Source organism: Taudactylus pleione, unplaced genomic scaffold, assembly GCF_031769625.1.
Source record: "Taudactylus pleione unplaced genomic scaffold, aTauple2 ptg001628l, whole genome shotgun sequence".
NCBI lineage: Eukaryota > Metazoa > Chordata > Amphibia > Anura > Myobatrachidae > Taudactylus > Taudactylus pleione.
In genome coordinates this window covers 2,817,403-2,842,860 of record NW_028286025.1, presented here as the reverse complement: position 1 = coordinate 2,842,860, position 25,458 = coordinate 2,817,403, and the positions used below count along the sequence as shown (strand labels likewise).

The following is a 25,458-nucleotide window of genomic DNA, read 5'->3' as shown; positions in this document are numbered from 1 at the left end:
ATCTGTCAGCTGACGGAAATACTGACTCCTTCCCTCCCTCCCCCCCTAACGGCGGCAGCACGCCTCAGTTTCGGAAAACGGAGGCCATCGCCGCCCCCTCCCCACACAGTCTGCTGCCAGTCTATGTGTGGGTTCGCATACCCATTCTGCACATGCACAGAACGGGTTCAGTATGATTTAACGCCAGCCGCATGCAGCTCAACATGGGCAGCTGACATGGGTGAAAATCCCGACTGCACTAAGGTAAGTATAAACTAACCTAACCTCGCACCCTAACCCTAACCTTCCCTTAAGGGTGCCTAAACCTAACCTCCACCCCCAGTGCCTAACCCTTATGCCCCGTCTAAGTGCCTAAGCCTATCCCCCCCCTTCCCCGCTGCGTAAACATGTCTCCCCCGGGGGTGCCTAACCCTAAACCCCCTTCTCCTACACTAACCCTAACCTCCCAGGGGGGTGCCTAACCCTAAGTCACCCCCATGAGCCCCCTAACCTGGCCCTCCCCCCCACAGCTGTCCGCGCCCGGCACCCGGCTTACCTTCGATCGGTAAGCCGGGTGTTGGGCTTCCGGTGTAGGTAAAATGACAGCCGTCGGGATTTCGACGCCTGTCATTTAGCCCTTGCCTGGATTAGACAGGTGGGAAGCCGGCGGTCGGGATTCCGTCCGTCGGCTTCCCGACTGCTTCCCCACGGAACGGGTCATGCGTCTGCGCAGATTCCTGGTCATCGGGAATTAGCAGTGCTGAATAAGGCCAAAAAAGTTTGAAGTGATGAAATCTCTAATTTCCCTATTCAGTACTATGAAACTTGCCACACAGCCGCCAGCAATGTTTGCTTTCGATATTGTTGCAACAATGTTGCTGTTCTCAGCAAAATAGTTCACCCTTGATGATACCGAGAAGCTAACAATTGCAGCAGACAAATGCAATAACTGCACCTGCTCGTCTGGTAAACACATGTAACTTGCTCATCTACTTTCTTGCCCTTGGAATGGCCTTTCAATAATCAATCAGAACCTACTGTATTTTGCGCCTCCACCTGAAAATTTGGCTGAGTGAAATGTTACCTCAAAGTCCTTTCTCTTACCTGTAAACGTGAGGGTCTAGTTCAGAGATGTACACCAAACCCTATGGTTTACATACATCTCTGATGGTATGAGATCGGTGCTTGTGTAGATGCAGCACAGCCCGTGTGCGGATCTTGTTCTGCGAGATCGCTCGCAGTGCCTTGGATGCTGCAGCGTTTATAAAGGTGTGATAATATTAGCATATTATCACACAGCCGCTGCGTACAAAGCCTGTGTGAATAGCGTGCATCTCAGAACCTAGCCCTAAGTGTGTTTGCTTGATAGTAGGCATTTGCTCTGCCTTGACACTGCTTGTAAACTTTCATTAGTTAAAAAAAATGCTGAGTGGATATCTTTCAAATAAAAGTTTTTGCTAATCTGACATACAGTTTAGCCGAATGCCTCATATCGTGTAGGACCCCCTAGACCAGGCGAAGATCAGCAACTGAAGGTGGCATCGATTCCACAAGTGGACGGAAGAACTCTGGAGAGATGTTGACCAATGCCGTCTGGATAGTTTCCCACAGATCCCTGATATTTGTAGGTGAAGGTTCTTGGGTGCGAATGGACCTCTCCACCACATCCCATAAATGCTCGATTGGGTTCATGTCGGGCAAACGTGGTGACCAAACCATTCATCAGTACTCTCCAGATTGCTCCTCTGGACAAATCTGGACAACTTGGGACTGATGGCAGGGTGAATTATCCTGCTGCAATATTCCATCGTTGTGGGGGTACATGAAAGTCCATGAGGGGCTGCAAATGGTCATCAAGCTATGTAAAGTAGTGGTTACCGGTCAATGATGTGTTCAGGCAGACCAGTGTACCCAACCCATGCCACATGAACACAACCCACACCATTATGGAACCACCAGCAGCCTGCATGGTACCTTGTTGGTTACTGGGGTCTATGGCCTCATGGGGACTGGACCACACCCGAACCCTACCATCAGCCCAAAACAACTGGAACCATGACTCATCAGACCCTGCCACATGCTGCCATTCCAATTAGTGATGTTATGAGCCCAGAAGAGGCGCTGTGTCTGGTGTCGTAGTGCTAACAGGGGAGCTCTGGTGGGTCTATCCCATGGAAGCCAAAGAACGCTGCACTGGCCTGCTGGATATGCGTCTGGTACCTCCTGCATTGCATGTGGATGTGATTTGAGCCAGTGTCGCTTGTCTGTTACCACAGAATATTCTGGCCAGTCGCCGCTGGTCACGATCATTAAACAGCCATGGTCTGCTACTGCGCTGTCCATGATGGGTGGTAATGCCTTCAATGAGGTATTCCAGGTACACACACCCTAGAAAGAGGAATGTTGAATGTCCGAACAACTATGTAAATGGAATGTCCCATCCATCAGGCACCCACTGTGATGCCCCATTCGAACTTTGGTAATTCACATCGCCTTGCCATGACCAGCCTAGCCAGTGTTCAAACTGACTCATGAGATGTCAGGTTACAAGTAATGCGGGTCTGGGCATTTCCAAGATGTCACAGAACTGTGACACCACCTACCATTACATTTACATACTGTTATCCCATAACTTTTGGCACTGCAGTGTTTATTCGGAGCTAGAAAAGAATTACTTTAGTTTGATACACAGCAGTTTAACTTACTGTATGTTTAAAAAGTCCACAATGCTGACACCGGAATGTTGACATTGTAAAATGGCACATTGTCGACATGGCAAATATTGCCATTTACATTCAGTTTCAATGTAAATCTAATTCTAAAGCTAACTGCAGCCTCACACTAATCGTAGTCGCAGATCTACCCTATCTCTCACCCGGATCTTACCTTAACATCAACTGTCGACATTCACAATGCCGACATTATGCCATTGTCGACATTTGTGACTGTTGACATGTTTAATGTCAATATTCAGACCATACTCATATTCTGAATGTCGACATTCTAATTGTCAACTTTTTGTCTGCATACCTAATCAAGTAGAGTATGACACTAGAGACCATATTATGGTAGTATCCGTATAGCCACTACCACTGTTACCAGTGTTTACTAGCTTTGTGGTAGTGTTCCATTTGTGTTGCAGTTTGGAACACATGCTGTTACATCACATACACACCATGTGGAAGCCTACACTGAGAAACAAGTAAGTTAAAAAATAAAAAAATTGGCAACAATTTGCATTTTCACTAGTTGCAAACAAGCCAACAAAATGAGAAAGTGGGAAAAACCATTTAAAGCTGCACCCAGTTGGTGTTTCCTCAGGTTCCACCACTCTCTAATACAAAGCCGGACGGCTCTAACACCTTTTACTAGGTGATTGTGTAGCCTTAAGAAAATTTTACTGGAATTTGCAGATAGGGCCGTGTTATTGTGTTTGTAGCATCTTTCAGTTTGCAGCTCTTTCAGGAAAGATGACTGACACTTTATGCAGAGTTTTCATATCAGAAACAATAAAGGAAATCATGATAAAAATATTTCCTATCACTAATACAAACTTTTTCCATTTTTCAACAAGCCAAAAACATGTTGTCTTGTTGGAAAATAGTAAATTGTAGCAGATAAAAGAAAAAATAGGAACAAAAACTGATTCAGGGGCAACGGGAGATGTCTGCAGTCAACCAAATGTACCTAATATATTATAAATAATTAATGTATGATACAATATTTTACTAACATAAATTGGAGAGCTGCTACTGCTATGACAAGGAATAATACAAAAATACAAAAATGAGCGCTCATCCAAATCAGGGAGCAAATTGGATAAATAGCATATATTTTACTAAATAATAATAACAAGGATACATGTCATTTACAATTCATCAGAAATAATTGAAATTAGAGATGTGCAGACTCGGATCAGTTCTGATTTTCTCGCCAAAAAGTCCATGAAAGGTGATGTTTGTCCATGAAAGATGAATTTTTGCCTCTTTCTGAGATCCTAAATTTGGCGGGAAAAATCCGAAAATGGCGGGAAAATCCGAACCGATCCTAGCCTGCACATCTCTAATTGAAATAATAGAAATAATAGATAGATAAATAGATAGATAGATAGATAGATATGTTTTCTTAGACCAGTGTTTAACAAATTCAGTCCCCAGGAATCCCTAATCACAGGTGTAGCTACGGTATGTGCAGGGGGTGCAGCTGCTACCGTGCCCATGTGGCGCCCTAGGCCCACCTCCCCCTGCGCCCAATTCTTACCTCACACCACAGAACAGTGATCCCTGCCTGCTGGGAGGGACGGTCATAACACACCTTTCAGCATTTCCTGTGTGTATCCATCTCTCCCATCCCCTCCTCTGACCACAGCCCGCTTACTGTCCTGCCTAAGTCCACCTACCACCCGCCCCTGGCACATCAAGTCCTGGCCACTGGTGCCTATGTAAGCCCTCCTTCTCACGCCTCCTGCTGTGAATCAGACTCAGACAGCATGTAGACAGAGTGCTGCTGAGTTAAGCCTGATGGACAACGTGGCCTGAGGATAACTCCGGGCAGTCAGCATGGTGACAGTATTGCTCAGGGATGGCATATAAAGGGGCATAAGTGGGTTCTGGAAAAGCATATGAAGGGTCATGAGGGGGATCTGGGCTGCCACATAAAGGGACATGAGTGTCTCTGAGCAACATAAAGGGACATAAGTCGGCTGGCACACAAAGAGGCATTAAAGGGATCCGGGTTGGCACAAAAGGAGCCTAAGTGGACTCTGGAATGGCACATAAAGGAAGATGAAGGGGATCTGGGCTGGCACAGAAAGGGGTATGAGGGGGCTTTCGGGTAGCATATAAAGGGGCATGAGGGGGCTCTGTGCTGGCACATTGTTAGAACTCGATTCCTTCATAATTTCCCACCACCAGGGCTCCTGTTATTTGAGCTGCAGTTCTGGGTCTCACCAGAGGGGCTGCTGTTCTGACTCTGCTCTGCGACCATTACACCTGACACCTGGCTATTTAAGTCTGCCTGGTCCCAGCATTCATTGCTGGGTCATTAATGTTTATGGGCTTGTGTTCCTGTGAGCTTCTGCGTATTGTGTCTTTTAGGTTAAGGAACTTCTGCCATTGATCAGGCTACTTTCCGTCTGTGTACCTCGTTCAGTTATACAGGATTTTTTTTTTGTTTCTGCCTCGTTCCCATTCTCATCTCTGGAGTTGATCTGTCTGCACTTCCAAGTTTGTCTGCTTTTCAAGATTATCTGCATTCCTTTGTAGCTGAATCCTCCCTCAGTAGACATCCTTTTGAATATATTCCTATATTCTGTGACTTGTTGCTTACCCGTACCCAGAAGCTTCATAACACATATAAAGGGACATGAGGAGATGTGAGGGGGTTCTAAGGCACATAAATTGTGGTTTTGGCTACACCCCAGGCCATGCTCCCTGCCTGGGAATATGAAAGCAAAAGGTGGCAACCCTACCGGTTACCAAGAGCTACAGAGCAGAGTTCCCTGCCTACACTGGGAGTCACCCCCGCATCCCCTACACACCAGTGAGACACTGTAGATGGAGGATCTGGACTAGAGATTCAGCAAACAAGTATAGAGAACAGACCGACATGCATGAGTGAAGGTGAGCTATGCTAGTGATACTGAAGGACCAGTGCATGCATGAAAATCATAATTTAGAGAGAAATAAATAAAATGATTGGTGGCAGTAACGCTAGGCAGAGCCCAATCTGGCAGAATGCTGCTGACAGAGTTGTCCCTAGAAGCTATGTGGTGGCCTTTTCAAAATTTTGCTAGGGTTCTAAGTTCTAGCTACTCCCCTGCGCTAACAGCGCATGTTTTACAGATCTCCTCAGTATCACAGTTGAAAGAATTTGCACCACTTGTGGATCTTTAAAATGTGTCGGCCAGGAATGACTTCACCTGTGCACCTGCTAGGAAATCTGTAAAAGCTGCACTATTATGCTGCAGACACACGGCCAGATTTTGTTTCAGATATGAACAATTGTAAAAATCGCTCAGCGTTCATCAAATCTGACCGTGTGTATGCGCCATAAGGGGTCCTTGAGGACTGGAGTTGGGAAACACTGTGTTAGAGTCAATAGGTAGGTATAGAGAAGGATTTGCCAATATCAGTGCTCAATTCACACTAATACCCTTTTACACCAGAGCTAAAACCCGGGTTATTGCAAGGTTAACCCGGGTAGCTCCTTGGTGTAAAAGGGGACAGGGTTGGATTCCCGGGTGGAGTGACCCAGCAACACAACCCAGGTAAGTTGCAGGGCTTAACATGGGAATGACCCGTGAAACTCTGCAGTGTAAACAGCGCGATCAGGGTCAGGGTGACCTGGATCGCGCCGCTTGCCTGGCTACAGTGGAGCTTGGAGATGACATCAAGCGACCACTTCAATGCTGGAAAAGCAGGGACTCTGCAGGCCTGGCTCCGGTGTGAACAGCGCCGGCTCGGGAATATCCTGGGTCGGTGCCGGGGAAATTCCGGGTCTGATCCGGACTGGAACTCCGGGTCAGACCCAGAATTTCGGTATAAAAGGGGTATAACTGATAGGGGTCTATTTACTTATGGATGGAGATAAAGTGAATGGAGATAAAGTCCCAACCAATTAGCTCCTAACTGTCATTTTTCAAGCACAGTGTGTGACATGGTAGTTAGGAGCTGATTGGTTGGGACTTTATCTCCGTTCACTTTATCTCCATCCAAGGCTTAGGGGCATATTCAATTTGGTGCGAAAAGGCAGTTTCTCAAAAAAAGTATCGCCGGCGACGTCATTTCGCCAGGCAATAACTTACCCCGTATTCAATTCCAAATGCTTTTCGCCGGTGCGGAAAGTCAATGCATTAGAATAGGCGAAAAAAATCTGCCTATGACAGGAGGCGAAAAAAAGTGCAGAAATGGGGTTTTGGGGTGCAAGGCCCCCCAAAGGTAAATTGTGTAAAAAAACAGTTTAAAAAAAACCTTTAGACGACCCCAAAAAATGACTTTGAAAAAGGGGGGCAAAAAAGTACAAAGTTGGGGGACACACTTAAAAACTAACGAAATAGACTCCAGGGGGATCCCCATATATGCCCCAGGTGTTTTTAAAATTGCAGGTGTTTGCGGCAGGTGGATTTTTTACGTTTTTTAAAACTTCACTTTAGCAACTTTAAAATATGCTGGCCCCCATTTTCGTGTACCCCAAATTTACTGGGAGTACTTATTGCCTGCAAAATAACTGCTAAATGCTATTCTTCACCACTTTTGCAAAGACTCTAATTATCAGTTATCGAGATCATGTAAGTACCCCAAATACCTTCAGGAGGTCTATTCGGGGGCATCTATAATGATCCCCAATGTCAGTGCATCTTTTGGGGGGTGTCTGGCTGATTTCCCCAAATCTGACAGGACTTTTCGCATTTTCCGAATTCGCTGGGTCCCATTTTCACCGATTTCTAATTGAATACGGGGATAAGCGGGATGAGCACAGTACTATTGCGCATGGAAAACCAGCGATGACGGCGAAAAGTCCGGCATGCAAAAAGTACAGGACTTTTCGCACCTAATTGAATATACCCCTTAGTAACATGCTTGTGCACAATTATTATAATTAAACTGACTAATTAAGACACTTAAACATTGATATCCTTAAAATCTTGACCATTAGGGTGTCTTGAAGCTCAAGTCTGGGAGCCTCTGGTATAGAGGATATTTTAAACCATACACAGTGATACACAATAACTCCTGATCTTCAGCTGTTCCAATTATGCTTTTACTAGACTTAAAAAAGTGATACAATAGTAATTCATGTCCACTATTAATCTGACACAGGTGGGTAAGGAGAGGCTGCACACCCTCTGAATCCAGTATCCACAACTCTGGGTCAGGATGAGAGTATAATATAATGAACAACACTGTTATACAGGAAATGAAATTCATTAAGGCCACATAGATTTTACCTGCAGAGAAATGGTATACTGTTTTTTTAAATGATCTAGACATTCTCCTGCTAACAGAGGAGGGAGGCTTGAAGAGTTAATTTCTGGTTGAAGTTCAGGATTGTCCATAAATTCGTCACTGTAAAAGAAAACAGGTAAAATTTGTGATTACAATTTTGTTTTTGATATTACTCTTTTGTTATATGCTTTAGGCTGCATTATCAATGTTACAACTATGACATTTTATTGCCGTTTATTGTTTTAGAATCGGTGTGTGCGCAGGTGTCCTGTGTTTCTACAAGAGTCTCACTTTACGATATTTTGGGGTAAATTTACTAAACATAGTTTTTTTTAAGGGTTTGCAAACCAATGGACATCGCCGGGGATTGACGCCGGGATCTGAATCCAAAATACATAATTTACTATAGCTCTTTTGACCTTTTAATAAGAAACTGCCATTATTCCTCATTGGTTTGTAAATACTTATCACACCGTTATAACGCCACAATACTGCAGCAGTACAATTTAAATGGACTTTACAAATCCCTAAGAACTGTGCAGACAGCTTTTTTTTAAAAAAAGAAAAATCAGAAAATTCACAAACTGAACAAAATAAAGTCTTCTATTGGGCAACGCCTTCTACAGATAGCTTTGCCCACCTCATCCAGTCCCCGGAATATATTGCAATCCTGGGGCTTGGTGCATGTGCGGTAAGCAGCCAAACCTTCAAATATGTGATTTTCGGAGGTTTGACCTCAAAAACCACAATGGTGCATCCCGCCCCTAGAGATGTGGGTGAGGATTTGTTTCCAACAAAGGGGGTATCAATGCAGATTTGGGCGATACGTAGATGAATTGGGTTAGGGATGATCAGAGGCGAGACATATATATTGTCCTGATTTTAAGGTCTATGTGGCAAATGTATTAAATTATATGGTTTTAGACACAATTATTATAGTTACTTATCGCGGCAATAAAAAATTATATATTGCCGGGATGTACCAAATCTCACACCGTCGAAAATGGAGGTACCACTGCAGAAATCAGATATATGGGCAGATGGTGTAATGGTTAGCATTACTGCCTCAAAGCACTGAGGTCGTGAGTTCAATTCCCACTATGGCCCTAACGGTGTGGAGTTTGTATATTCTCCCTGTGTTTGCGTGGGTTTCCCCCGGCTACTTCCGGTTTCCTCCCACACTCCAAAAATATACTGGTAGGTTAATTGGCTCCCAACAAAATTAACCCTAGTGCGCATGTGATAGGGAATATAGAGTGTACGCTCCACTGGGGCAGGGACTGATGTGAATGGACAAATATTCTCAGTAAAGCACTGCGGAATACGTGTGCACTATATAAATAACTGGTAATAAATAAATAAATATATCTGCAGCTGTTCCCCTATGTTAAATCCTGGGGATCCTTAATATTTGTGGGAACTCCCTAAAAATGGCTGTTTTTTGGGATTACTCCAAATAATCTTTGACAAATATGCCTCAAAATGTTGGAAGGTATGGTGACACCATTTTTATATATCTACATATACACAGAATAAACATATTTGCCAACTCTACAAAATGATTTCTAAGCACAGGGTTATTCAGCCGCTGCATTAAAGCATCGCCCGTGTGATACCATCTTGGTGGCATCCAGGAGTACTACAACCCCTATCATATATCATGTAACACATACACTAAATGTCATATCCCAGATACTGTAAATTAGAGGTAGTTGACATACTGTAACATGGTATAACTTGCAGAAAATAATATAAATACCAAATAAATGTACAGATTGTACAGTGTATGAATCCTGCCCTTGTATAGATCGTACTACGCATGCAGGGATGGACTCACCAATATTGGAAACATTTCCCGAGCAACATATCAGTATAGATTCCTGGAAAAACGTATTTGTAAATGGAATGTCTATAGTATTAAACAAATTGATTTTCACATCAGATGTATTATCCTCTTGAGTTGTCAGACCAGCAAAGATGTGGTTAGATCTGTTGCCATGGAGATAGTTCAGGGTTACACTTCGACACGCGTGTTCTCACAGAGGGACACTTAACCAATAAGGGAACTATGCTTCCAAGGTTATTTCATATACAGTAACCTAGATACAGTATCACGTTGCTAAATGTACTTTTCTCCCTGTGGTAGGTATGTGTTACATGGCCTAGTGCTTTAATGACAGTTATAGAGACAGAACTTAATGCAGTTCGCAAGCCCTTCTGTCTTATTCCAAGCTACTTACCCGATATGACACATCCAAATGTAATAAGCATTCTCAGAGGTGACCACCAGCTCATGTAACTCTGGCCTGCAGCCTTTCCCACTATTAACAATAGGGCTCAATCCTATTAGGTGTGAGTTGTGTCCTGCTACACTCAGCGAGCTCGCACTGCGAATTACATTTGCAATCCAATTCCAAACTTGCATCAATCTTTCAGTGGAAATTCACCTGTTTTGTGCGCACCCCAATTAGCAGAAAAAAGGGCAGGGAAAGGCTTTATTTTAAGGTCAAAATGTAAGGACACAGGACCTGATTCAGAGGCACTGGCTATTTGCGAGCGCTCGCTCTGAATCAAGGCGGGTGGGGTTTTTTCTTAATTCCGGCCTCCAGGCCACTCGCTAAGCTGTGGGTGACCACCCACAGCTGTAGCCGGCGGCCTGGCGTTGGTCGCGATTAAAGCGACCATCGGGCTTGTGAGGAGACCCTGTGGAAGGGTCTCAGGTCTCGCAAGCCCGAGTGGACGTCCTGCTCTAATAGAGCCGGAACTCCACTACTGACATCACGAGTGACGTCAGTAGGGCCGCCCACAAACGCCAGGCGTTTGTGCAGCCACCCCCCCTGCCCGCCTACAAAACGGGGCGAGCTGGCGATCAACATCGACAGCCGCCCCATTTTGCTGCGAGCCCCGAAGCGAGTGAAGTTCTCACTCGCTTCGGGGCTCGTGCGTGCGCAATGGCCAACCATGGACTTGCTTGCGAGTGCAATGCACTCGCGAACGGGTCTGAATCAGGCCCACAGTGCAGAACAGACTTGCCTACCCTTCCGATTCGACCGGGAGCCCCCCGAAAATCAGGTGCCACTCCCGGCCCCCCAGAAAGGCAGGCAAGCCCCCCCCCCCCGCGGCTATGAGAAACCCCCACAGCGGAGGAAGCCGACGACGTGATTCGCTCTGAATCATGTCATTTTGGCCCCGTCCCCTGCTTCACAATGTCAGTAATCTCTGCTTTTGTGACAATTAAGTGATGATGAATAGGCCCCTTAGACACCAGAATGTTGACAGTCTGAATGTTGACATGTACGTTATGTCGACAGTCAAAATGTAAACATTAACAATTGTCATATCGACACTGTGATACAGGCTTAGGGGCAGATAAACTAAGCTCTGGAGAATGATAAACTACCAACCAATCAGCTCCTAACTGTAATTTTTCAAACACACAGCCAGTAAGCAGGGCTGCCATCAGAAAGATTGAAAGATTGAAAATAGACAGGGCCCCCCTCCGCTTATCAAATACAGTCTTGCACCCTGCTGTCCAGCCTTTTTTTTTTACCCACCTCACTCCCCCCCTCTCCCTGGTTATTAGTTCCAGTTTCTGCGCAGCCTTTTTTTTTTCATCACCCACTCACCCCCCTTATTAAATCCAGTCTGTGCGCCCTGCTGACCAGCCATTTTTACCACTTGCCTTAATTACTTTGAGAAGGATCCTGCTTCCTCCACGGTCCACCAACTCTGCAGACGCAGCTGCTCCTGTTCATCCGCGGCTCCTCCGACGTCGACCTCGCCCTCCTGCGGCGCGCCATGATGTCATGCACGCTGACTCCAAAACAAGCTTTATTGTTTTGGAGTCTGTTACTGTAAGCTGGTGGAGGAGCGGCCCGAGCGGGCCCTGACTGCCTCCTCCAGCTCTCTCCTATGATGATGATCCATCAATTACTAATGGGGACCGTGTCGGCGGGTGGTAGCAGCGGCGGCCGGGCCGCCTTTCTTCACTTCAAGGGGGTAGTTCAGGCAGCAGGCTCTGCAGTGGCAGTAGTAGCGGGCGGGCCCCCCCCATTCAGCCAGAGGCTGGGCCCAGGACTTCAGTCTCGCCAGTCCCCCCCTGATGGCAGCCCTGCCAGTAAGATGACAGTTAGGAGCTGTGTGGCTCCAATTTATCACTTTCCATGGCTTAGTATATCTCCCTCTGTGTGTCTACAGTCTGGGTTAGGGTAGGGTTAGGACCATACTTACCTACTCCCCCAGAAGATGCGGGAGGCTCTTGAATTTTTGGGTAGCTCCCCTGGAAGAGTGTCCCAATTGCCCACATACCACCTACCTCCTAGTGAAGTGGACAGGATGGGGAGATAATTGCTGGGAATCGTATAGAGGGATGGAGCTAAATGACGCAAAATCGTATAATTTATACCCGCCCTCTCCTAGAGGTCCCGCGATCCGCAATAGTTTGCCATGATGGGCATGGAGCCTAATGACATAGGAGCCTGCCACGCCCCCCTCCCCGAAGTCACCAGCTATGTCTCCTCTCCAGGCTTCTCCCAGAGAGGACAAAGAAAAAGTCGGCAAATATGGGCCTAACCTCCCCCCGTAGCCAAACCCTAACCCTATCACCCACAACCTAACCCTAACCTCCCCCCGTTGCCAAACCCTAACCCTCTCACCCACAACCTAACCCTAACCTCCCCCCGTAGCCAAACCCTAACCCTCTCACCCACAACCTAACCCTAACCTCCCCTCGCAGCCAAACCCTAACCCTCTCACCCACAACCTAACCCTAACCTTCCCACCTGCAACCTAACCTACTGTATTGTCGACATTCTGTCGATATTTATTCCTCTGGTACATGCTCAGCTCCTCCCAGTTGCTGCTGGTGTGGTAGGTACAGCTCAGCCTGAAAGTATGACCTTGCCAAGTGATTGACCTTCTGTCCTGTCTTTGCAGCCTCTCAGCAGGTCTGTCTGGTTTTCTGATTTCGGTAAAAATAAATTGTGTGCAAATGGTGCTTGCTGGGTAAGTAGTAAATATATGGAAAATAAAGGCTCACATTGGCCAGAGGCTAACCTTGGGAGAAATAACAGCTGTCTGAGAAGAAAGATGGGTCCAGGGTCAGCCCTGGGCATAGGCCCTAAAGGTGAATGCCTTTAGGGCAGAAGTGGGGACCCACAGAGTGCCGCCAGCAGATGTGACCTCTCGGCAATGGCGCTTAAGTCAGTGCTTGAAAAAACACTCACTGTGGAGCCGCTGCTGGTAGAGATGACGTCTACTGACGGCAGGGCAGTAGAGAGCAATGACGGGTCCAGGTGATGGGGGAGGCGTGGCCAAATCATGGGGGCATGTCCACGACGGTCCCAAAATAATGAAAACTAATATGCAGCCTCAGTATGGAGGATGGCATTCTTCCCTTTGCACAGCTGGTCCAGGCCCGTGCCAGCCCCTTAAACAAGTCCGGACCCAGATAATTAGTACCTGCCCCCCCCCCCCCTTGGCTTGGTGCCTCAGGCTGGCGGCTCCTCCTTGCGCCTCTCCACCTCACCAGTGCCAGTGAGGAGATGGACAGAGAGGAGCCTCCAGTAGACTACATGACCTCTCCCAGCAGCATGACCACGTCAGCACCAGCCGCTAGTGAGGAGACGGAGGCATCAATTTGCGGCATATTCATGTGAACTAGAGACACCAGATATCATTTTTGCATAAGACAGTCGGCTCTGGATGAGTCGTTGTCCTAAATCCTGCCCATTACCACAGGCCATTATTACTACAGTTTCATTATAAATAATGTATTTACAAAAAAAGCAAACAAACAAAACATTTACTTCCTTTCACATTGTTTTTCACAGTTAGGTTTTATATATATATATATATATATATATATATATATATATATATATATTAGGGGTGAGCGGGTTCGGATTTCTGAAATCCGAACCCCCCCGAGCCCCCCCGATCCGAGTCCGATCCGAGTCAGGCTCGACTTTTCCCGCCTGACTCGGATCTGACATCGAGGCAAAACGTCATCATCCCGCCTTCCGAGTCTCGCGGGTTTTGGATCCTATATAAGGTACCCGCCTCGGCGCCATTTTCTCACTCGGCTGTGGACAGTGAAGAGGGAGGGTGGGAGTTAGTGCTGTGTAGTGTAGTGTAGTGTAGTGCTGCTGTTGTCCACTACTTCAAAGTCCATAGGGGCTGGCTGTGTTGTGCTGTGCTGCTGTTGTTAATAGGGGCTGTGTCCACTACTTCAAAGTCCATAGGGGCTGGCTGGACTGTGTTGTGCAGTCAGTTCTCCATAGGGGCTGTGTCCACTCCAAAGTCCTGTGCAGTGTCCCAGTCCTAAAGGGGTGCTGTAGTGTTGTCCAGGGGGTGCTCTGTCCATCAGGGGTGCTCCCCCCAAGTGCTAAAAAAATAATATATTTTCTGTGTTTGTGAATTGTGTGCGCAGTAGCCGCACGTGCATCAACAAAGTAGTGCCAAGCGTGCGCCTGTGTCATAAGTAAAGGGCCGGCTGGCTTGACCGTTAAGGGTACTGTAACCCCCGAAAGTACACTCCAGTCCAAACCAAAAAAAAATTATTTTCTGTGTTTGTGAATTGTGTGCGCAGTAGCCGCACGTGCATCAACAAAGTAGTGCCAAGCGTGCGCCTGTGTCATAAGTAAAGGGCCGGCTGGCTTGATCGTTAAGGGTGCTGTAACCCCCGAAAGTACACTCCAGTCCAAACCAAAAAAAAAATTATTTTCTGTGTTTGTGAATTGTGTGCGCAGTAGCCGCACGTGCATCAACAAAGTAGTGCCAAACGTGCGCCTGTGTCATAAGTAAAGGGCCGGCTGGCTTGACCGTTAAGGGTGCTGTAACCCCCGAAAGTACACTCCAGTCCAAACCAAAAAAAAAATTATTTTCTGTGTTTGTGAATTGTGTGCGCAGTAGCCGCACGTGCATCAACAAAGTAGTGCCAAACGTGCGCCTGTGTCATAAGTAAAGGGCCGGCTGGCTTGACCGTTAAGGGTGCTGTAACCCCCGAAAGTACACTCCAGTCCAAACCCAAAAAAAAATTATTTTCTGTGTTTGTGAATTGTGTGCGCAGTAGCCGCACGTGCATCAACAAAGTAGTGCCAAGCGTGCGCCTGTGTCATAAGTAAAGGGCCGGCTGGCTTGACCGTTAAGGGTGCTGTAACCCCCGAAAGTACACTCCAGTCCAAACCAAAAAAAAAATTATTTTCTGTGTTTGTGAATTGTGTGCGCAGTAGCCGCACGTGCATCAACAAAGTAGTGCCAAGCGTGCGCCTGTGTCATAAGTAAAGGGCCGGCTGGCTTGACCGTTAAGGGTGCTGTAACCCCCGAAAGTACACTCCAGTCCAAACCTAAAAAAAAATTATTTTCTGTGTTTGTGAATTGTGTGCGCAGTAGCCGCATGTGCATCAACAAAGTAGTGCCAAGCGTGCGCCTGTGTCATAAGTAAAGGGCCAGCTGGCTTGACCGTTAAAGGGTGCTGTAACCCCCGAAAGTACACTCCAGTCCAAACCAAAAAAAAAATTATTTTCTGTGTTTGTGAATTGTGTGCGCAGTAGCCGCACGTGCATCAACAAAGTAGTGCCAAGCGTGCGCCTGTGTCATAAGTAAAGGGCCGGCTGGCTTGACCGTTAAAGGGTGCTGTAACCCCCGAAAGTACACTCCAGTCCAAACCAAAAAAAAATTATTTTCTGTGTTTGTGAATTGTGTGCGCAGTAGCCGCACGTGCATCAACAAAGTAGTGCCAAGCGTGCGCCTGTGTCATAAGTAAAGGGCCGGCTGGCTTGACCGTTAAAGGGTGCTGTAACCCCCGAAAGTACACTCCAGTCCAAACCAAAAAAAAATTATTTTCTGTGTTTGTGAATTGTGTGCGCAGTAGCCGCACGTGCATCAACAAAGTAGTGCCAAGCGTGCGCCTGTGTCATAAGTAAAGGGCCGGCTGGCTTGACCGTTAAAGGGTGCTGTAACCCCCAAAGTACACTCCAGTCCAAACCAAAAAAAAATTATTTTCTGTGTTTGTGAATTGTGTGCGCAGTAGCCGCACGTGCATCAACAAAGTAGTGCCAAGAGTGCGCCTGTGTCATAAGTAAAGGGCCGGCTGGCTTGACCGTTAAAGGGTGCTGTAACCCACAAAGTACACTCCAGTCCAAACCAAAAAAAAAATTATTTTCTGTGTTTAGCCGCACGTATATATCAAATCGATATAACATAAATGGAGGACCAAACTTTCTCCGATAAAAATAAAATAGAGAAAGATCAAGAACCACTTCCTCCTAGTGCTGAAGCTGCTGCCACTAGTCATGACATAGACGATAACATGCCATCAACGTCGTCTGCCAAGGCCGATGCCCAATGTCATAGTAGAGGGCACATACAATCCCAAATGGCAAAGTTCAGGAAAATGACCTTGAAAAAGACATTTAAATCAGCTGAAGAGAAACGTAAACTTGCCAATATGCCATTTACGACACGGAGTGGCAAGGAACGGCTAAGGTCGATCCCTAGTATGTTCATGACTAGTGGTTCAGCTTCACATGACGATGGAAGCACTCCTCCCACTAAAAAAATCAAAAGAGTTAAGCTGGCAAAAGCACAGCGAAGAACTGTGCTTTCTAAGAAGATATCACAAATCCCCAAGGAGAGTCCAAGTGTGGTGGTGGTTGCGATGCCTGACCTTCCCAGCACTGGACGGGAAGAGGTGGCTCTTTCCACCATTTGCACGCCCCCTGCAAGTGCTGAAAGGAGCACCCACAGTCCACTTGCTGATATGCAAATTGAAGATGTCACTGTTGAAGTACAACAGGATGAGGATACTGGTGTAGCTGGCGCTGAGGAGGAAGTTGGCGAGGAGGATTCTGATGGTGATGTGGTTTGTTTAAATCAGGCTCCGGGGGAGACAGTTGTTGTCCGTGGGATGAAAAAGCCCATCACGGTCATGCCTGGGCAGAAGACCAAACATTCCACCTCTTTGGTCTGGCAATATTTCTATCCAAATCCGGACAACAACTGTCTTGCCATATGTACCATATGTAAAGGTGAAATAAGTAGGGGTAGGGACGTCAACCACCTAGGAACATCCTCCCTTATACGGCACCTGCAGCGCATTCATAAAAAGTTACTGTCAAGTTCAGAAACTTTGGCTCAGACCGTAAGCAGTCCAGGGACACCTAAATCCCGTTGTCCTGTTGTATCCAAGCGCCTGCAAACCACACCGTCAACTCCCTCCTCGTCAATTTCCTCCTTAGTCAGGATCGGAAGTAGTCCTGCAGGCCATATCACTGGCATGACTGACTCTCCTATCCGGGATTCCTCCGGAGGATCCTGCATTGCTACGCCTACTGCTGCCGCTGCTGCTGTTGCTGCTGCTGCTGGGAGTCGTTCATCATCCCAGAGAGGAAGTAGGAACACCACTACTTTTACTAAACAATTGACCCTCCAACAGTCCTTAGCGAGGAGGATGAAGTACGACAGCAGTCATCCTGAAGCAAAACGTATAACTGAGGCCTTGACTGCTATGTTGGTGTTAGACGTGCGTCCGGTATCCGCCATTAGTGCAGTGGGATTTAGACAATTGATGGAGGTAGTGTGTCCCCGTTTCCAAATCCCGTCTAGATTCCACTTCACTAGGCAGGCGATACCGAGACTGTACAGAAACGTCAGAAAAAGTGTCCTCAGTGTCCTGAAAAATGCCGTTGTACACAATGTCCACTTAACCACGGACATGTGGACAAGTGGAACAGGGCAGACTAAGGACTATATGACTGTGACAGCCCACTGGGTAGATGTATCACCTTACGCAGCAACAGCAGCAGCGTCACCAGTAGCAGCATCTCAGAAACGCCAGCTCGTTACAAGGCAGGCTACGCTGTGTATCACCGGTTTCAGTAAGAGGCACACCGCCGACAACCTCTTAGAGAAACTGAGGGAAATCATCGCCCAGTGGCTTACCCCACTTAGACTCTCCTGGGGATTTGTGATATCTGACAACGCCACCAATATTGTGCGGGCATTACATCTGGGCAAATTCCAGCACGTCCCATGTTTTGCTCACACAATAAACTTGGTGGTGCAGAATTTTCTGAAAAGCGACAGGGGCGTGCAGGAGACGCTTTGGGTGGCCCGAAAAATTTCTGGCCACTTTCGCCATTCAGCGACTGCGTGCCGAAGACTGGAGCGCCAGCAAACACTCTTGAACCTGCCCCGCCATCACCTGAAGCAAGAGGTTGTGACGCGGTGGAACTCAACCCTCTATATGCTTCAGAGGATGGAGGAGCAGCAAAAGGCCATACAAGCCTATACATCCACCTATGACATAGGCAAAGGAGGGGGTATGCACCTGACTCAAGCGCAGTGGAGAATGATTTCCGTGTTGTGCAAGGTTCTTCAGCCCTTCGAACTTGCCACACGTGAAGTCAGTTCAGACACTGCCAGCTTGAGTCAGGTCATTCCCCTCATCAGCCTTTTGCAGAAGCAGCTGGAGAAAGTGAAGGAGGAGCTAAGACGGAGCGATTCCGCTCGGCATGTGGGACTTGTGGATGAAGCCCTTCATTCGCTTTGCCAGGATTCCAGGGTGGTCAATCTGTTGAAATCAGACCACTACATTTTGGCCACCGTGCTCGATCCTAGGTTTAAAGCCTATGTGGTGTCTCTCTTTCCGGCCGACACAAGCCTGCAGAGGTGCAAAGACCTGCTGGTGAACACACTGTCAGCTGAAGCGGAACGTGACACGTCAACGGCTCCTTCTTCATTTTCTCCCGCAACTGGGGCTGCCAGGAAAAAACTTAGGTATCCTAAGCAACCCGCTGGCGGTGATGCAGGGCAGGCAGGACCAAGTTTGGACATCTGGTCCGGACTGAAGGACCTGGCAACAATTTCTGACATGTCTACTGTCACTGCATATGATACTGTCACCATTGACAGAATGGTGGAGGATTACATCGGTGACAGCATCCAAGTAGGCATGTCAGACAGTCCATACCTGTACTGGCAGGAAAAAGAGGCAATTTGGAGGCCCCTGTACAAACTGGCTCTATTTTACCTGAGTTGCCCCCCCTCCAGTGTGTACTCCGAAAGAGTGTTTAGTGCAGCCGGGAACCTTGTCAGCGAAAGGCGTAGGAGGTTGCTTCCACAGAATGTGGAGAAGATGATGTTCATCAAAATGAATTATCAGCTCTTCCAGGGAGACCAGCCTCCAGAACGTACAGAGGGACCTGTGGTGGTGGATTCAAGTGGGGACGAGTTAATACTTTGTGAGGATGAGGATGTACACACTGAAGAGGGTGAGGAATCGGTGGATGAGGAGGATGAGGATGACATCTTGCCTCCGTAGAGCCAGTTTGTGCAGGGACACATTAATTGCCAGCTTGTTTTGTGGGGGCCCAAACGAACCAATCATTTCAGCCACAGTTGTGTGGCAGACCCTGGCGCTGAAATGATTGATTTGTTAAAGTGTGCATGTCCTGTTTATACAACATAAGGGTGGGTGGGAGGGCCCAAGGACAATTCCATCTTGCACCTCTTTTTTTCTTTGCATTATGTACAGTTTGGGGCCTAGTTTTTCTAACTGCCATCCTGTCTGCCACTGCAGTGTCACTCCTAGATGGGTCACGTGTTTGTGCCGCCCACTCGTGTCGCTTAGCATAGTCATCCAGCTACCTCGGTGCAACCTTTTGGACATAAAAACACTATTGTGAGGTGTGAGGTGTTCAGAATAGACTGGAAATGAGTGGAAATTAAGGTTATTGAGGTTAATAATAGCATAGGAGCAGAAAAACCTACAAATTCTGTGATTTTAGCTGTTTTTATGCTTTTTTTCAAAAAAATACAGATCCAAAACACAAAACCCAGAACCCAAAACACGGAAGGGTGGTTTTGGCAAAACCAATCCAGATCCAAAACACGAAGAAAGATCCAGATCCAAAACCAAAACACAAAACACGAAAAGTGGCCGGTGCACACCCCTAATATATATATATTTATACACAGCGTACAGAAATAGCTCTCATAATTAAATGATGCATTTGGCTTGGAGGGAATCTTGCAAATGACAGATAATGTTATAAAGTTATCATTTATTGCTTGTTCCTTTCTCACGATTTTGTTATTTATTTATATTTATGTTAAATGCCTGGCAAGATTTAACACACAGTTCTATTGTCTGACTTGTTGTGACTAAAGGAATACAAGTCCTATACATCCAGTGTATACACACACACAGGTACACACACACAGGTACACACACACACACACAGGTACACACACACACACACACAGGTACACACACACACACACACAGGTACACACACACACAGGTACACACACACACACAGGTACACACACACACACACACACAGGTACACACACACACACAGGTACACACACACACACAGGTACACACGTTATATGAGGCAGTAGGACCAGCCATACATAGTTCAGTGTATGTAATAAATCAGACATATAAAGGACCAGCAATCACAGTAACCTGTTATATGCGGCAGTAGGACCAGCCATACATAGTGCAGTGTATGTAATACATCAGACATATACAGGACCAGTGATCACAGTAACATGTTATATGAGGCAGTAGGACCAGTCATACATAGTGCAGTGTATGTAATACATCAGATATATACAGGACCAGTGATCACAGTAACATGTTATATGCAGCAGTAGGACCAGCCATACATAGTGCAATGTATGTAATACATCAGACATATACAGGACCAGTGATCACAGTAACCTGTTATATGTGGCAGTAGGACCAGCCATACATAGTGCAGTGTATGTAATATATCAGACATATACAGGACCAGCGATCACAGTAACCTGTTATATGCGGCAGTAGGGCCAGCCATACATAGTGCAGTGTATGTAATACATCAGACATATACAGGACCAGCGATCACAGTAACCCGTTATATGAGGCAGTAGGACCAGCCATACATAGTGCAGTGTATGTAATACATCAGACATATACAGGACCAGTGATCACAGTAACCCGTTATATGCGGCAGTAGGACCAGCCATACATAGTGCAATGTATGTAATACATCAGACATATACAGGACCAGTGATCACAGTAACCTGTTATATGCAGCAGTAGGACCAGGCATACATAGTGCAGTGTATGTAATACATCAGACATATACAGGACCAGTGATCACAGTAACATGTTATATGGGGCAGTAGGACCAGCCATACATAGTGCAGTGTATGTAATACATCAGACATATATAGGACCAGTGATCACAGTAACCTGTTATATGCTGCAGTAGGACCAGCCATACATAGTGCAGTGTATGTAATACATCAGACATAAACAGGACCAGTGATCACTGTAACCTGTTATATGGGGCAGTAGGACCAGCCATACATAGTGCAGTGTATGTAATACATCAGACATATACAGGACCAGTGATCACAGTAACCTGTTATATGCGGCAGTAGGACCAGCCATACATAGTGCAATGTATGTAATACATCAGACATATACAGGACCAGTGATCACAGTAACCTGTTATATGCGGCAGTAGGACCAGCCATACATAGTGCAATGTATGTAATACATCAGACATATACAGGACCAGTGATCACAGTAACACGTTATATGCGGCAGTAGAGCCAGCCATACATAGTGCAGTGTATGTAATACATCAGACATATACAGGACCAGTGATCACAGTAACCCGTTATATGCGGCAGTAGGGTCAGCCATACATAGTGCAGTGTATGTAATACATCATACATATACAGGACCAGTGATCACAGTAACCCGTTATATGCGGCAGTAGGACCAGCCATACATAGTGCAGTGTATGTAATACATCAGACATATACAGGACCAGTGATCACAGTAACCCGTTATATGCGGCAGTAGGACCAGCCATACATAGTGCAGTGTATGTAATACATCAGACATATACAGGACCAGTGATCACAGTAACCTGTTATATGCGGCAGTACGACCAGCCATACATAGTGCAGTGTATGTAATACATCAGACATATACAGGACCAGTGATCACAGTAACCCGTTATATGTGGCAGTAGGACCAGCCATACATAGTGCAATGTATGTAATACATCTGATATATACAGGGCCAGTGATCACAGTAACCTGTTATATGAGGCAGTAGGACCAGCCATACATAGTTCAGTGTATGTAATACATCAGACATATACAGGACCACTGATCACAGTAACCCGTTATATGCGGCAGTAGGACCAGCCATACATAGTGCAGTGTATGTAATACATCAGACATATACAGGGCCAGTGATCACAGTAACATGTTATATGAGGCAGTAGGACCAGCCATACATAGTGCAGTGTATGTAATACATCAGACATATACAGGGCCAGTGATCACAGTAACCTGTTATATGCGGCAGTAGGTCCTGCCATACATAGTGCAGTGTATGTAATACATCAGACATATACAGGGTCAGTGATCACAGTAACCTGTAATATGGGGCAGTAGGACCAGCCATACATAGTGCAGTGTATGTAATACATCAGACATATACAGGACCAGTGATCACAGTAACCTGTTATATGCGGCAGTAGGACCAGCCATACATAGTGCAGTGTATGTAATACATCAGACTTATACAGGGCCAGTGATCACAGTAACCTGTTATATGCGGCAGTAGGACCAGCCATACATAGTGCAGTGTATGTAATACCTCAGACTTATACAGGGCCAGTGATCACAGTAACCTGTTATATGCGGCAGTAGAACCAGCCATACATAGTGCAGTGTATGTAATACATCAGACATATACAGGACCAGTGATCACAGTAACCCATTTTATGCGGCAGTAGGACCAGCCCTACATAGTGCAGTGTATGTAATACATCAGACATATACAGGGCCAGTGATCACAGTAACCTGTTATATGTGGCAGTAGGACCAGCCATACATAGTGCAGTGTATGTAATACATCAGACATATACAGGGCCAGTGATCACAGTAACATGTTATATGAGGCAGTAGGACCAGCCATACATAGTGCAGTGTATGTAATACATCAGACATATACAGGACCAGTGATCACAGTAACCTGTTATATGCGGCAGTAGGACCAGCCATACATAGTGCAGTGTATGTAATAAATGAGATATATACAGGACCAGTGATCACAGTAAGCCACTAGATGCGCAGTAGACTCGGCCAACTGTGCTGAATATTTTTTTTTTCCCGGATGAGGGCCCCACTTTGCAATCATGACGTGTGGAGCGTTGTAGCAAGTCCAGGAGTCTGGGGGAGTGGCAGAAAACCCTAATAATATCACTGGACATATATGTACACATTTGTCTCATTATACACTGGATAGTGTAGTGTATGTAATATGGGGGTCTATTCATGTACATTTGCAATAACTATATGTTAATTAACACCAGACATTGCATTTTCCATATGCGATATCATGGTGTAATAAGTTGCAATTCATTGACACTTACCTTCTCCGCGATGCGATCCGGTATCCTGGGTCCCAGCAATCCTGTCTTCTTCTGTCTTCGGGGGGACGCGATGCCGAGTCACTTTGAAATAGCAGCGGCAAGGGAAGGAATAGGAGGAGGGGCGCGGGGGCAGTGGGGCATCCTGGATGGAGATGACACGGCATGTGCCAGGTCACTTCAAAATAGCAGGGGTAGGCAGTGTCACGGGAGCCACTGGGTCAGCAGAGGCAGCCGCCAGCCAGCAGTCAGCACTGCAGGAGGTGACCCGGGATATGCATATACCCTGAGCACCTCTGATTGGCGGCTGGCAGAAAAGGGGGCGGAGACAACAGGGAGATGGCAGGTAGGCAGCTGTCTTGCTGCTCTTCTCCCCTAACAGCACTGCTAACACCATCCTGAGATGGCGAATGCGGTGCTAGCAGGGGAACGGAAACTGAACTTTCCATTCCTTTCTGAATCGCACTTACCATACAATAGTATAATATAATATAGTTACATGCAGGAGCAGGGGTTCCGCTGGAGAAGTAATAATGGTAGACTGCTCTATGAAAAGCACGAAGCAGGGAAGAGCCCTGTTTTCAGCTAAACAGGACACTTCACTACTTAATGAATAGACCCCATGGTATTTATAATTAACATTATAAATGGTCTATAGGGGAAAGAATCGAAAAACCAAACTTTCTGTTTCAAACATATTTATCTCATACAAATAAGATGTGTTCATGAAAAGGTTAAACATCCCATAATAAAGATATGTATCTCTCTCTATATATAAAATAAAGTCCCTGGTTTAGGGCTCTGCCTGTTTGTTCGGGCTAATCTCTGGAACCACTAGACAGATTTTGAGGTAGTTTTCACTATTCTATACAGCATTGGTCGTGGAAGGTTTAGGTGTATGAACCATTCATCTGGGACTAAAGACAGCCGAGCAGTCACAATTTTAATAAATAAAAAAATCTTGCACCAAGCTGCTGTATAGGAGCTGGCCAGGGTGCTGAAACAGAAAGCGAGCATTCGAAACTGAGCCAATCAGAGATACAGATGTGTCCACATTCATCTTACCTCTGTGTGCTACAAGTCATGTTAAACATGAGGTGTGAGCGGCATCAACTAGGTAGCGCAGAGCGTCTTTCGTGCAACTTTTACCTTCAAATGTATCTGCAAAGTGATGCGAATAGGACACACAAGCAGCTTATGCTGATTAGAATGATATGTAGAATGCCTATATTATATGTGCAACTGCGGGTGTAGAGTAGCTGCATGCAAAATGCTACGTTACGGTGTCAGCGGCTGTGACATTGTAAGATACAGTAGCATTTCGCATGCAGACGCACCAGCAGTTGCACAAAGAATATAAGCATGCCACATATCATTTTAATCAGCAGAAAGCTACTTGTGCATCCTATTCACATCACTATGTCAATAAGATGCATTTGAAGGTAAAAAAAAATTGCACAAAAAGACACTCAACACTACCGAGTAACTCCATGGCATGGCGAGACTGGAGGGGTTTTTTAACAGGCAAGGAAGTAAGATGAATGTGTCTGCAGCAAAGTGCCCTGTTGCTTAGCAGCAGCCTAGAGAGGGGAGGGAGTCGTGGACTGAGCAGGGTCATGTCTGAGGCAAACAGAGAGTGAGAGACAGTCTCCAACAAACCCATGAAGATGCCCTGATGCAGACACACTAACCAGGCAAGAACCACGGGAGGCTTATATATTAGGAATTTAATAAAAACAAAAATCCATCGGAACACCATGAAATGATTTCCGTGTGATGTTGGCAAACGTCAGTCCGCCACCATCCAATGGTAGAAACACTACCATCGGAACAAAAACATTGATGGTTAGTAACCATCGGATTCTGATGTCCAACCCTACGCTGAACCTGCAGACGAACTCCGGCCACCACTCCACCACTATAAAGTGCTCCCTCTCCAGTATGATGTTCCTGCTCAGCCACAAACCCTCGGTGAACAGGAGGCACCTCCCATGAAAGTCAGCACTGTTCTCAGACAGAGGTATCATAGTGAGGAAGCACAACCGGAAGCCCAGGAAATACAGGGTATATTGTGCAAAGAG

The 25,458-nt window shown here is 46.2% G+C and overlaps 1 protein-coding gene across 2 annotated transcripts in view; it reads right to left on the bottom strand.

Annotated features, from left to right (window-relative positions):
- EXOC3L4 (exocyst complex component 3 like 4) overlaps positions 1–25,458 on the bottom strand; it is a 121,430-nt gene that overhangs the window by 64,348 nt on the left and 31,624 nt on the right. For both annotated transcript variants that reach the window (XM_088464285.1, XM_088464286.1), the window contains exon 4: positions 7,928–8,045. In XM_088464285.1, coding sequence (XP_088320411.1) covers positions 7,928–8,045 — 118 coding nt within the window. The remainder of the gene's footprint in view (positions 1–7,927; positions 8,046–25,458) is intronic.